The sequence below is a fragment of the Carcharhinus amblyrhynchos genome, chromosome 1 (genome assembly GCF_965287045.1).
Source record: "Carcharhinus amblyrhynchos chromosome 1, sCarAmb.v2.hapA, whole genome shotgun sequence".
Classification (NCBI taxonomy): domain Eukaryota; kingdom Metazoa; phylum Chordata; class Chondrichthyes; order Carcharhiniformes; family Carcharhinidae; genus Carcharhinus; species Carcharhinus amblyrhynchos.
The window spans coordinates 39,488,117-39,502,229 of NC_137324.1; the positions used below are offsets into that span (position 1 = coordinate 39,488,117).

A 14,113-nucleotide genomic window follows, 5' to 3' on the forward strand; every position below is an offset into this window, starting at 1 on the left:
TTTTTAGATGGATTCTGCCGCTTCAGTTTTTGTTTGTAAGCCGGGAGCAGGAGCACAGTCCTGTTGGCTGATTTGCCAAAGTGTGGACTGGCAATAGAGTGGGAGGCATGTTTGATATTTGTGTAGCAGTGGTGAAGGATGTTTGGGCCTCTGGTGGAACAGGATATGTGTTGGTGGTAACTCAGTAGTACATTCCCAAGCTAACCGACATAACCCAATATAAAATTGGTTTTTGAAGCGGTATTAAAATTAGTGTTAGAAGTATTGATGTTAGAAATATTACAGACAGCAAGGCTGCACAGTGGTTAGCATTACTGCCTTACAACATCAGGTTCCGGGTTTCAGTCTAGCATGGTTTTGTCTGGGAAGATCATGTCTAACAAAATTGACTGAATTTTTTTGAGATGACTAGGGGTGCACAGGAAGGCAGTGCAGTTAGTGTTGTCTATATGGGCTTCAATAAGGCAACTGATAAGGTGCTGCATGGGAGACTGATCAAGGTGGTAATAGCCCAGGGGATCCAGGGCAATTTTACAAATTAGATCCAAAATTGGCTTAGAGGCAGGAGGCAGAAGCTGATGTTCAAAAGTTATTTTGTGACTGGAGACCTGCATCCAGTGGTGTACTACAGGGATTGGTGCTGTGCCCCTTGCTGTTAGGGGTGTATATTAATGATCTAGACACTAATGAGAGAGATATAATCATTAAATTCACAGATATCATGAAAGTTACGAGTGTGGTAAATAGCAAGGAGGAAAACCTTAGAATGCAGGAAGATATAGACAGGCTAATCAAATGGGCAGCACGATGGCAAATGGAAATTAACTCTGAAAGGTGTGAGGCGATGCAATTTGGGAGGACTAACAATGCAAGGGAATACACAATGAATGGTAGGATCCTAGGAAGTACAGAGGACCAGAACAACCTTGGAGTGCAAAGATCATTGAAGATAGCAGGATAGGTAGATAAAGTGGTTAAGGCTGCAAATGGCACAGTGGTTAGCACTGCTGCCTCACAGTGCCAGAGACCTGGGTTCGATTCCCAGCTCAGGTCACTGTCTGTGTGGAGTTTGCATGTTTGCTGGGTTTCCTCCGGGTTCTCTGCTTTCCTCCCAATCTGAAAGACATGCTGATTAGGTGAATTGGCCATGTAAATTCTCCCTCAGTGTGCCCGAACAGGTAAGAAGTGTCACAACACCAGGTTAAAGTCCAACAGGTTTATTTGACAGCACTAGCTTTCGGAGTCTCAGGAGAGACAGACCCTAAAAGCTAGTGCTGCCAAATAAATCTGTTGAACTTTAACCTGATGTTGTGAAACTTCTTACTGTGCTTATCCCAGTCCAACACCAGCATCTCCACATCCCGAACAGGTGCCAGAGTGTGGCAACTAGAGGATTTTCACAGTAACTTTACTGCAGTGTTAATATAAACCTACTTACGACTAATAAATAATAATAAAAAAGGGATGCTTGCCTTTATTAGCTAGGGCATAGAATATAAGAGCAGGGAGGTTATGATGGAGCTATATAAAACACACGAGTCCACAGTTAGAATACTATGTACAGATCTGGTCGCCATACCATAGGAAGGATGTGACTGCACATTCACTAGGATGTTGCCTGGGCTGGAATGTTTCAGCTATGAAGGGAGACTGGCTAGGTTGGGGCTGTTTTCCTTAGAAGAAAGTTGAGGCAAAGAACCTGATTGAGGCGTAGAAAATTAGAAAGGACATAGATAGAGTAGATAGGAAGAACTTTCCCCCTTAGTAGAGGGGTCAATAACCAGAGGTCATAGATTACAAGTAAAGGGCAGGAAATTTAGAGGAGAGTTGAGGAAAACCGTTTCATCAAGAGGGTCGTGGGAACCTGGAACTCGATGCCTGAAAAAGTGGCAGAGGCGGGAACCCTCATAATATTTAAAAAGCATTTAGATGAGCGCTTGAAACACCAAAGCATACAAGGCTATGAATCAAGAGCTGGAAAATGGGATTAGAATAGGTAGGTGCTTGACGGCCAGCGCAGACACAATGGGTTGAAGGGCCTCTTTCTGTACTGTAAGACTCTATGTCTATGACTCCATGACTATGGCTAATGCTCGAGATTATACTCTGAAGGCCCAAATGACAGTCAAAAAACAAGTCGAGAAAAGGGTGGCAGAAAAAAGTATGGCACAAAATGAATTGGAGTATGAGAAAGCAAAATCAGTTACAGAAAGATGCCTTTTTTTGGTCCATGCTTGGAAATGAATTATACTGATTATTGGCCTACAGCATATTCTATAACTAAGCAATAACAGGGTGACAAGTTTGTAATTAAAAATATTCCTATTACGACATTCACTGCCTTCTTCAAAATATTTAGTCTCTGAACAACTATGGAGTAGAGTATCCACTTGTTCACATCCAGTGATATCATGCAATCTGGGCAGAATCAGCACAACTAGCAAATAAGATAAAGAAATTGGAAACACCAAAAAACATGATCTTTTACACTGATTTATGGATCTGTTTGCTAGATCAGTATCCACATTGACAGTGTGAGAATTTACTGATTAGGTAAGGCTCTTCAAATTGTGTTGCACAATTTTTGATTTAGGTACACAAGCCCTAGCAGATACATATTTATTAAAAAAAAGACTAAATGTGCACCAATGAAATAGGTAAACAGTTTCAACAGTTTGTTTTTATAGCAAGTAATTTTAATATCAGCTTAGTTACAGTTGGAAGGACCAGACACTTATTGGAAGAGCATATTTATGTAATACATCCATTTTCAGCTGCATTAAATAAAACTGGACTACCTCACCACTCTTGAACTACATCAATACTTCTCTCCAATTCAAAGAAAAAAACAATTAAGTTCTCTTAAGACACCCAAATACATGGATTCATAGAAGATTTTATTCAATTACACAAATTATCATCAGAAACTTAAATTGTTATCTCACCAGCACAAGTGAATATAGGCATAATTTTCCGGTTACACTCAAGAGTAGAATTTATACTCATGATTCAAAATGCATATTCCAAATACTGTTCCCCTTTCTCAAACTGCACTGTCTATTCAGCATAATGCTTCAGCAGGACAGCAATATAAAGCAAAATTTGACTGTCTTCATAGCAGACCATTTGATGCTTAATAACCAGCTTTCTTTGACCAACAAAACAACGGACAACTTTTTTTTAAAAATGGTCTTCTTTGTGGGAACTCCCAAGCTAAGAGCAAAGGCAGAATTAGTTCCAAGGCAAACAGTGTACAGTAACTGGCCTGGCAAGATACACTGGTAATCGTCATGACCTTGGCTTTAACCCCCATCTGTTTCTTATATTACACTAGATGGTTTGATTAAACTCAGGAATTCACCATGTAAGATTAGTGTGCAATCCCAACATACTGTTTTCCACTAATAAAAACAGAAGATGCTGCAAATTCTTAGCATATCTGGAAACATCTGTGGGTGGAAAATCAGAGTTAACATTCTAGATCAAATATATTTCAAAATCTGAAATGTTAGGCTAGATTTTTGCAAACAAGGTTATTTCCTAACAACACAATTTTTGCTCTGGGAAGCGAAGGTGTGACTGAGACAGTCCCAACAACTCTAAAGCAGCTCAAGGGTGGGTGAGTGATAGGGCAGACTATTTGGAAGGACTACCTCATTCTGCCTGGTTCAAACATGGACAAAAGAGCTGAACTTCAATGGTGAGGTGAGAGATGCAGCTCTTGACATCAAGCAGGGATTGACCAAGGAGCCCAAGCAAAACATGTCAAGGAAAATCAGAGATGAATTCTCCACTGGTTGGAGTCATACCTGGCACAAAAGAAGGTGACTGTAGTGGTTGGAGATCAATGATCTCAACTCCAGCACAGCAGTTAGCACTGCTGCTTCACAGTGCCAGGGATCTACACTCAATTCCCAGCTTCGGTCACTGTTTATGTGGAGTTTGCACCTTCTCCCCATGTCTGCATGGGTTTTCTCCAGGTGCTCTAATTTCCTTCCATCTTCTGAAAGACATGCTGGTTCGGTGCATTGACCCGAACAGGCGGCAGACTGTGACGACTAAGGGAATTTCACAGTAACATCATTGCAGTGTTAATGTAAGCCTTACTTGTGACTAATAAATAAACTTTACTGCAGGATGCCTAGGCCTAATTCAGCTACTGCAGCAATGACTGTCCTTTCAGAAGTGGGGATGTTTGCAGATGACTGCGCAATGTTCATCACCATTCACAATTCATTAAATACTGAAGTGGTTCATTTCCAAATGCAACAAGACCTAGATTAATATCCAGACTTGGGCTGACAAAGTGTCACGTGCCAGGCAATGACCATCTCAAACAGAGAAGATATAACCATCACCCCTTAACATTCACTGGCATTACCATCACTGAATCCCCACTACCAACATTCTGGGGGTTACCATTGACCAGAAACTGAGCTAGCCATATAAATACCGTGGCTATCAAAGCAGGTCAAAGGCTAAGAATCCTCACCTCCTGACCCCACAAAGCCTGTCCACCATCTACAAGGCACAAGTCAGAAGTGTAATGGAGTGCACTTCAATTACTTGGATGAGTGCAGCTCCAACAACACTAGAAGCTTGACACTATCCACAACAAAACAGTCTGCTTGAATGCTACCCCTTCCACAAACATTTAATCCTCCACTGACGAACAGCCATGTGGACAATCGCAAGAAACACTGCAGAAAATCACCACAACACCTTTCATACTCTCAGCTATGACCAGCTAGCAGTACAAGAGCAGCAGATACTTAGGTACACCACCATCTGGAAATTCCCCTACAAATCACTCCACTATATAGGCTTGGAAATATATCACCATTTCTTCCCTGTTGCTGGATCAAAATTCTCCCTCCTTAACAGCACACTGGGTGTATCTACACTTCAGAGACTACAGTTGTTTATTTTCTGAAGGGCAACCATGGGCAATAAATGCTGGACTTGCTAGCAACGCCCAAATCCCGCAAATTAATTTTTAAAATCTGATATTATGTTCCAGTTGGTTTAAAAACTATTCAGCCCTCCAGTCCATACCCTCACACCCTCTCCCAATGCACCATCTATGCCCATTCAGCCACCCAATGAGCCATATAGTAATAACGGCAAGTCTTGAAATGTTGAGGAAAAAATATTCTTTCAGAAAAGTGCTTGGAAAGAAACTGTTCTCACAATAATCAGGCCAGGCCATTCACAATATGAATAACAGAAAACTTCCCTCACTTCACATTTCTTAGCCTTATCCAAATAGACGTACAGGAATTTAACATAAGAAACATAAGAAATAGGAGGAGTAGACCATCCAGCCCTTCGAGCCTGCCCCGCCATTCAATAAGATCATGGCTGATCTGTCGTGGCTCAGTTCCACTTTCCCGCCCTCTCCCCATAACCCTTAATCCCCTCTCTTATCAAAAACCCATCAACCCGCGTCTTAATCATATTTAGCGAGGTAGCCTCCACCACTTCAACAGGCAGAGAATTCCAGAGATTCACCACCCTTTGAGTGAAGAAGTTCCTCTTCAACTCCGTTCTAAACCACCCCCCCTTTATCTTGAGGCTGTGCCCCCTAGTCCTACTGTCTTTTTTGAGCGGGAAGAGTCTCTCCACCTCTATCCTATCCATCCCATTCATCATCTTATACGTCTCAATGAGATCTCCCCTCATTCTTCTAAACTCTAACGAGTACAAGCCTAGTTTATTCAGCCTCTCCTCATAGCTCAACCCCCTCAACTCCGGTATCAGCCTAGTAAACCTCCTCTGCACTCCCTCCAAGGCCAAAATATCTTTGCGCAGGTGCGGCGCCCAAAACTGCACACAGTACTCCAGCTGCGGCCTCACCAATGCCCTATAATTGGAACCAAGAAGGAATAACTTATATCAAAGATGTCAATCAAAGCAAACACTCCAGTTTCACCTGTCAAAACTGAACTTCTGCTGAGCTAATCCTTTTGAATTTCTTGGGGCTCAGCCATGCATTTATGACAAGGCCACCTGGGAACCGTATCAACAGAGAGGTGGTCAGAACTTACGTTTTTCCAAGTGTTATTAAATGGTCTCTTGGTTCTCTGAATAGCACATACTATTTGCATGGAAGGGATATGTATGGCACAGGAAAACTTATCTTTCAAAAGGATTCCAGAATCGCAACTCCTCTGAAAGGCCACAAAACCACAAGTCGTCCAGAAGTTGTTCCGACTCCACAAAAATTGCGGGGATATGAAATATCTACATCCACGATGAAGCCAGACAGATCATGGTGTAGTCTCCCTAACCACTGGCCCAACTCCATGGAAATCCAGGCCATGAACTCTGTTTCTTTCCCTATGGATGAAGCCAGGTCTGTGGCATCTCCAGCATTTTGTTTTCAGTTCAAAAATTTCCAATATCTGTAATATTTTGCTTTTATATTGTTCTTTTCACCAATTTTTCAAACCAACATTACAAGCAACACCATCACTACACAAAGAAAGTCTACATAAAAGAAAGACTGAACAAGAGTTTTTTTGTATTTAATATTCCAAGGCTGATCATGGAGCAGTTTCCATGGAAGCACTTATTATGTGTGGCTGTTAGACTAAAACAGAGAGGGCAACATGTTTGGCTCAGCTTCATGGCTTTGCAGTGACTTACCCTACAGATAATATAATCCCAATGCCTCAGCATATTCTTTGTAATGTTCTGCACTACACCAGTTGCCTATTTACTAGCTTCTTTCAGCACTAAAGAAAGACCATGTTTTAAGATGGATTTTGTATATTTTGCAGAAATCTTGGGTACTAAAATTGCAATATTATTGCCAATTATATCTTCTTCATACCCAAACTCTGGTTAGGCCTTCCAGCAACCACATACTCAATGTTTTTTCCTCATTCCAAGGTGTAAAACTAAAATGATTGCTTCCCCTATATTGACTGGGACTCATTTAGTGCTCGGGGCATGGATGGGGCAGAGTTTGGAAGGAGCATCCAAGAGGGCTTCTTGATTGTAGATAACAACTAGGGAAGAGGCCGTATTGGACCTGTTGCTGGGGAACGAGCCCAGCCAGGTGGTCGATGTTTCAGCACAGGAGCAGTTTGAGAACCGTTGATTACAATTCAGTAAGTTTTAAGGTACTGATGGGTAAAGATGAATACAGTTCTCAGGTGAAGGTGCTAAATTGGGGGAAGGCTAATTACAACAATATTAGGCAGAAACTGAAGAATGTAGATTGGGGACAGATGTTTGAGGGCAATCAACATCTGGCATGTGGGAGACTTTTGAGTGTAAGTTGCTAGGAATTCAGGACTAGCATGTTCCTGTTAGAGTGAAGGATAAGTTTGGCAAGTGTCAGGAACCCTGGATAATGAAAGAGATTGTGGGCCTAGTTCAAAAACAAAAAGAAAGCATTTGTCAAGGCTAGGAAGCTAAACACACAAAGCAAGTGTGGAATACAAGGAAAGTAGAAAGAGACTTAAGCAAGGAGTAAGGAGGGCTAAAGGGGTCACAAAAAGTCATCAGCCAGTAGAATCAAGGAAAATAACAAGGCTTTTTATCCATATATAAAGAGCAAGAGTAGCCAGAGAGGGGCTTGGCCCACTCAAGGTGAGGGAAGGAAATCTATGCATGGAGCCAGAGGAACTGGGCAAGATATTAAATGAGTACTTTGCATCAGTATTCAAAGGGAAGGACTTGGGGATGATGAACCTGGGAAAGGGTGTACAGATAGTTTGGGTCATGTTGAGATCAAAAAGGAGGTATTGGGGTCCTTGAAAAACATTTAAGGTAGACAAGTCCCCAGAGTCTGATGAGATATACCCCAGAATGCTGAGAGGGGCAAGGGAGGAAATCGCTAGGACCTTGAGAGAAATCTTTGTATTCTCACTGGCTGCAGGGGAGGTCTGGGAGGAATGGAGAATAGCCAATGTTGTTCCTTTGTTTAAGAAGGGTAGCAAGAATAATCCAGGTAATTACAGGCCAGTGAGCCTTACATCATTGATAGGTAAATTATTGGAGAGGATTCTTCAAGGTAGGATTTACTCCCATTTGGAAATAAATGGACGCAGTAGCAAGAGGCAACACAGTTTTGTAAAGGGGAGGTTGTGTATCTAACTTGATCAAGTTTTGAGGCAGTGACGAAGATGATTGATGAGGGTAGGGCAGTGGATGTTGTCTACATGGCTTCAGTAAGGCCTCTGACAAGATCCCTCATGGCAGACGGGTACAGGAGATGAAGTCACACAGCATCAGATGTGAGCTTACAGAATGGATACAGAACTGGCTTGGTCAGAGAAAAGTCTGACAACACCAGGTTTTAGTCCAACCTATTTATTTGATAATATACTCGCAAGCTTCATCAGGGGCTAACCCGAAAGCTTGCGAGTATATTATCAAATAAATAGGTTGGACTAAAACCTGGTGTTGTCAGACTTTTTGCTGTGTTTACACCAGTCCAGCGCCGGCATACCCACATCTTGGTCAGAGAAGACAGAGGGTAGCAGTGGAAGGGTGAGTTTCTGAATAAGGGGCTGTGACTAGTAGTGTTCCTCAGGGAGCAGTGTTGGGACAGTTGCTGTTTTGTTATATATAAAATGATTTAGAGGAAAATGTAACTAACTTGATTAGTAAATTTGTGGATGACAAAGGTTGGTGGAATTGCAGACAGCGAGGAGGACCGTCAGAGGATACAGATCAGTTGGAGACTTGGGCAAAGTGATGGCAGATAGAATTTAATCCAGACAAATGTGAGGTAATACAAATAGGAAATATATAGTAAATGGCAGAATGCTTAAGACAATTGATAAGCAGAGGGATCTGGGTGTATGGGTACAAAAGTCACTGAAAGTGGCAATGCAGGTGGAGAAAGTAGTCAAGAAGGCATATGGCATGCTTGCCTTCATCAACCAAAATACTGAGTTTAAAAATTGGCAAGTCATGTTGCAGCCTTATAGAACCTCAGTTCGGCCACACTTGGAATACAGTTTCAATTCTGGTTGCCACGCTACCACAGGATAAGGCAGCTTCAGAGAAGGTACAGAAAAGATTTGCCAGGTACGAGAGCATTACTATAAGGAGAGGTTGGAGAAACTTGGTTTGTTCTCACTGGAACGAATGTGATTAAGGGGTGACCTGATAGAAATCTACAAGGTTATGAAGCGCATGGACAGAGTGGTTAGTCAGAAGAGCCAATTGCTAGGGGCATAGATTTGAAATGTGAGGGGCAAGGTTTAAAGGAGATGTACAAGGCAAGTTTTTTTTAAATGCAGAGAGTGGTGGGTGCCTGGAACTCACTGTCAAGGAAGCTAGTGGAAGAAGATATAATAGTGACTTTTAAGGGGCATCTTGACTAATGCATGAATAGAATGAGAATAGGGGGATATGGTCCCTGGATGCATGGTTGGTACAGACTTGGAGGGCCAAAGGGCCTGTTGCTGTACTGTAACTTTCTTTGTTGTCTTTTAGACCTGAAATATTAACTCCGCTTCTCTACACAGATGCTGCCAAACCTGAGTTAATCCAGCATTTTTAACTTTACTTCAAATTTACAGCATCCATAGTATTTTGCCTTTATTTATAGGTTAGCTGATCCATAAGAAACAGATGATCTAGACTAAAGAGAAGAAAAATCAGCCTAATTCTCCCCTCCCCCACTTAGACCCAAACCTGATCAACTGCCAGTGACACCTCCTGAAAATACATAATTGGATGATGTGTCATATCAGGACAGGATCAGGCTGAATTTCAATACCTAACAGTTAAATATAGGACAAATGTCAGAATATTTTAAGTATGAAAAATTGTCATTTGAACAAAATAAAAAAGAGTGACCATTGACCACAAAAAGACAAAGAATCAAAACGGTTTTAACACAGGAACAAGAATGTTAGCTGGAGTGACAAAAGTAATGAAGAGAAAATGTGAATTCTGTAAAATGAATCATCTTAACCACAAATACATGATAGGGCCACTGTAACAATAGTGGCAATTTTTGATTTTACTTTTCAGGGACACACTTGCCATGTTTTTCATTTATTTTTGGGATGCAGGCAATTTTAGCAAGACCAGATTTACTGTCCATTCTTAGTTGTCCTTGAGATGGTGGGAGTATGCATGTTCCCTTAGCTGCTGAACTCAAAAGTAGCAATGCTACTCCCACAGTATTCGTGGACAAAATATTCCTGAATTTTTACTCATAATTGGAGGGGAACCCAGAGATGATGTTATTCCTGTGCACTTGCTGCCCTGGTCCTTCCAATGATAGAGCTCACAGTTTGTTCGTGTTGTCAAAGCGAAAGTGAGTCAATTTGAAATTCATTACAAATGTTACATTGTAATTGACCAATTTAATCTGAACTACAAATTTAAAACTTTTGCATGGACAAGCCCGTTAATGAACAAATCTTTATTTATATACAGCATATCACATCCTAAATAATTCCAATGCCCTTTACATCTAATTGATTACTTTGAAGTGCAGTGACTGTTAAAATCTAAAGATGTAGTTGATCAAGTCCACAAACCAAGAATCATTGCTACAACATGAAAAAAAAAACTTTTCCTGAACTAGTTAAAAGTTAAATTCCTACTTCAAAAGTTCAAATGCAACTTCAAACCTATAATAGTTTGCCCTCAGAGCAAAGAAGTTGTGGTGTAAATGGTGTTATCTAACTTTGTTTACACAAGTTGCACAAGAAAGATACTCAATAAATGAAAAAAGGTAAATACCATAAAATCAACATTTTTATAAGCAAACTTTGCTTTGGCCATAACCTTTATTGAGCCACTGAAACCACAGTCAATGGACAAAACACAATTTAAATTATGGAAAAATCAATAAGCTCATTTTTACACTGTGCTTGGAAAATTTGACAAGTTAGATTAGGACTACTCTGAAAAGTCAGTTATTAAACACCCTGGCCTAATTTTTGGAGCATTCTACTTAAAAATACAAACCTTCACTGAACAGTTAACAGTCAACAGCTGTTACAAGCATTTTTTAAAATTAAGACAAGCCATTTAGTCATGTTTAGAAATGCAGATTCTGAAGCATTTTTAAACAAAACTGACTCCTGTATCAAGGCTGAGTGTGTTACAAAATGAATGTAACAGCAAGTTCTACAGACATTCCAAAATTTCAATAGTCAGGTTGCTACACTAAATGTTTATTTAAGTAATTACTATGCTTGCTTTTCTTGATACCAAACCTCAAACATTTCTTTTAAAAAATTACTATACTGAAAGTATACAACATGTCTATCAATCTACAAAAATAATAGTCTAACATGTCATGAAAAGATTCTTTGTTGTTAGCTATGTTCACATACAAACATACAAATTAGGGGCAGATGTCTCTTTGGCCCCTTGAGCCTGCCCTGTCATTCAATAAGATCATGTCTGATGTAATGGTGCCTGCCTGCCCACCTGCCCCACACACCATCCCTCCTCCTCCTCCTCCTCCTCCTCTCTCCCCCCCCATTAGCCTTTGGAACAATTTGAATCTCTGATTAGTCATCAATACATCTACTCTGCCTTAACAAAATATACAGTAACCTCACCCACATTCAGCAATAAAATTATGCATGGGCTCTACCAACTCCATGCCAATCCTTCTGGGAGCTTAACATTTAAATCTTCCCAGTCAGGTACTGAAATAACTCTTACCAAAATCACAAATGTTGTGACTATGGTAAACTATCCCTCCAGATCCTGTCTGCTGCCTTTGACACAGTTGACTACATCACCCATTTCAAACAACTCTCCAACGTCTAGTTTGATAAGAATGCATCCAACTGGTTTCATTCATATCTATCCAATCAAATCCAAAGACTCACCACTAATGGCTTCTCTTCCTGCTCCACACCATTATCTCTGGTGTCCCAAGGATCTACCCTTGGCCGCCGTTTTCATCTACAATACTGCCTATGACAACATCAACCAAAAACACATCAGTTTCCACATGTATATTGATGACACATAGCGGTGCCTCATCATCTCTATTTCTCACTATTTCTCCATTGTCAGACTCTGACATCCAGGACTAGATGAGCTAAGTTTCCTTCAACTAAATTTTGGGACAACCAAAACAATTGTCTTTGATTCCCACCACAAACTATGCCTTTATTCTAGGCCTTTAAGGTCAAACAGGATTGTTCCCAGCACCAACATCTTATGTGACTCTTAGTTGAGCTTTGGCCACATAGTGCATCAAGACCCCTTATTCCCATGTGCATCTCAATACCCAACCTAACACTTGCCTCACCCACAACTGAAACCCTCATCCATGGCTTTGTTACCTCTAACCATGACAACTTCAGTACACTCTTGGCCAGCCCTTCACATTTTGATGTCTGTAAACTTGAGATCATCCTAAACTCTGCCATCCTTATACTAACTCATGAAAATCCCAATCACCCATCAACGCTATGCCTATTAACATATACTGGCTCCTTGTTGATGCAACAACTTGATTTTAAAATACACACCCTGGCTTTCAAATCTGTCCCTCAGTTGCCACATCCATACCCATGTCACTTCCTCTAGCCCACAACCTTTTGTGCATTCTGCACTCTTTCAATTTGGGCCTCTCGCATCTCATTTTAAAATTGCTTCACCAATGCTTGCCACCTCTCTTCCTTTAACTTCCTCCTTAAAACCTACAAATTTGACATGGCTTTTAGCCATCAGCTCCAGAGATTTCCTCAGGTACATGGGTGTCAAATTTTGTTTTGCAGAAGTTGCTGTGAAAGCGCCTTGGGACTTTTATAAATAGAAACTGTTTATTGTGCCATGTTATGAACAGTGGTAAGGTATTAGTTGTAATTTCAGATGTCGAGTTTTTATTTTTTTAAATCTCCTGTTTAGTTCAATAAAAATGGCACAGCCTGTCCATTTAAGTATGATTTGCAGTATGTTGATTATTATTGCAATACCTGGCCCTGAGTCAACCTGCTACCGGAACTGAGCTGGTGTTCACTCACTGGGGGTATTGTGTACTTTTACCAACAACCACACTTGCTGTGCGGAAGCAGCCACCCCCCCTTCACTCACATTGGAGAAATGCCACCCACCCCCTCTAATTCATCAGCCATTCCCTTCACTGTTGGTTCAGGACAATGTCAATCATCTCCAAAAAAAAACCTGCCTCTCTCCCCTGAAGTCAGTCCTTCCGTCCAGGTTAGGTTGACTGCTACAATCCTGGAGGCCTACATTTTCACACCAATCACACCGTGTGTTTTCTAATTACTCCGCAGAAAAATAAATCAATTTTTTTTGTCTCATCTCATGGAAACGGAATAAAACAAATCAGACCTCCCGGTCCTTCAGGCCCAACAGCAGCACCTCCTCCATCAGGGTCAGGCGAGTTTCTTTCGAGTCGCCTTTCTCGTCCTCCTGCTCCTGCTCGGCCCTCCGCTCCTCGTCGTCGTCGGGGATTTTCTCTGCGTTCCTCGAAGCTTCGGTTTTCCTCTGGACGAGGCCGGAGCTCCTCTGGGTGAGAGTCGACATGGCTCCAAGAGGAGGAGGGGGAGGGGGCAGCCGCTGGTGCTTGTTGTCTTGTCAGCAGTGAGGCTTCATAAATTTAAGCTGGAGGGGGGGGAGCGATTGTTGTCGCTCGGTGCTGGCTGGCCGGCCGGCCGTACAGGGGTGAAAGGTCCGGCTGGAGGAGCCCGGAATCCCCCCCTCACTGGGTTCACTCTCCAGCAAATATGGCGGCGGCTCGCTTCGGCCGCGCTGACGTCACAGTGGGAGGTGTCAGGCGCCGCCGCCGAGTCCTGAGAGAGGCGGCCGAAGGGAGGGGGGGAGAGACATTCGAATCGGGGCGGGGCGGGGGGGAGGTGCAGAACGAGGGAGCGGAGCAGGGCGGGGCGGGGAGGGAGGTGCAGAACGAGGGAGCAGGGCGAGGGAGAAGGGTGGCGGCTCACGGAGAGGGGCGAGGGAGAAGGACGGGACGGCATGGGGAGGCGGGGCGAGTGATGGGGCGAGAGGGAGGGCGGGGCGAGAGGGAGGGGGCGGAGAAAAAGGGAGGGGCGGAACGAGACGGCCTGCGCGCCCAAAGCAGAAGGGGCGGGGCGAGGCGAGAGGAAGGGGCGGGGAGCCGAGGACAGGGGGGCGGGGCGCGACT

At 42.5% G+C, this 14,113-nt stretch overlaps 1 protein-coding gene across 1 annotated transcript in view; it reads right to left on the reverse strand.

Annotated features, from left to right (window-relative positions):
- golph3a (golgi phosphoprotein 3a) overlaps nucleotides 1–13,750 on the reverse strand; it is a 77,445-nt gene extending 63,695 nt beyond the window's left edge. The window contains exon 1 of the mRNA XM_080212548.1: nucleotides 13,303–13,750. Within this exon, the coding sequence (XP_080068674.1) occupies nucleotides 13,303–13,497 (195 nt within the window). The 5' untranslated portion in view covers nucleotides 13,498–13,750. The remainder of the gene's footprint in view (nucleotides 1–13,302) is intronic.
- Nucleotides 13,751–14,113: the final 363 nt, after the last annotated feature.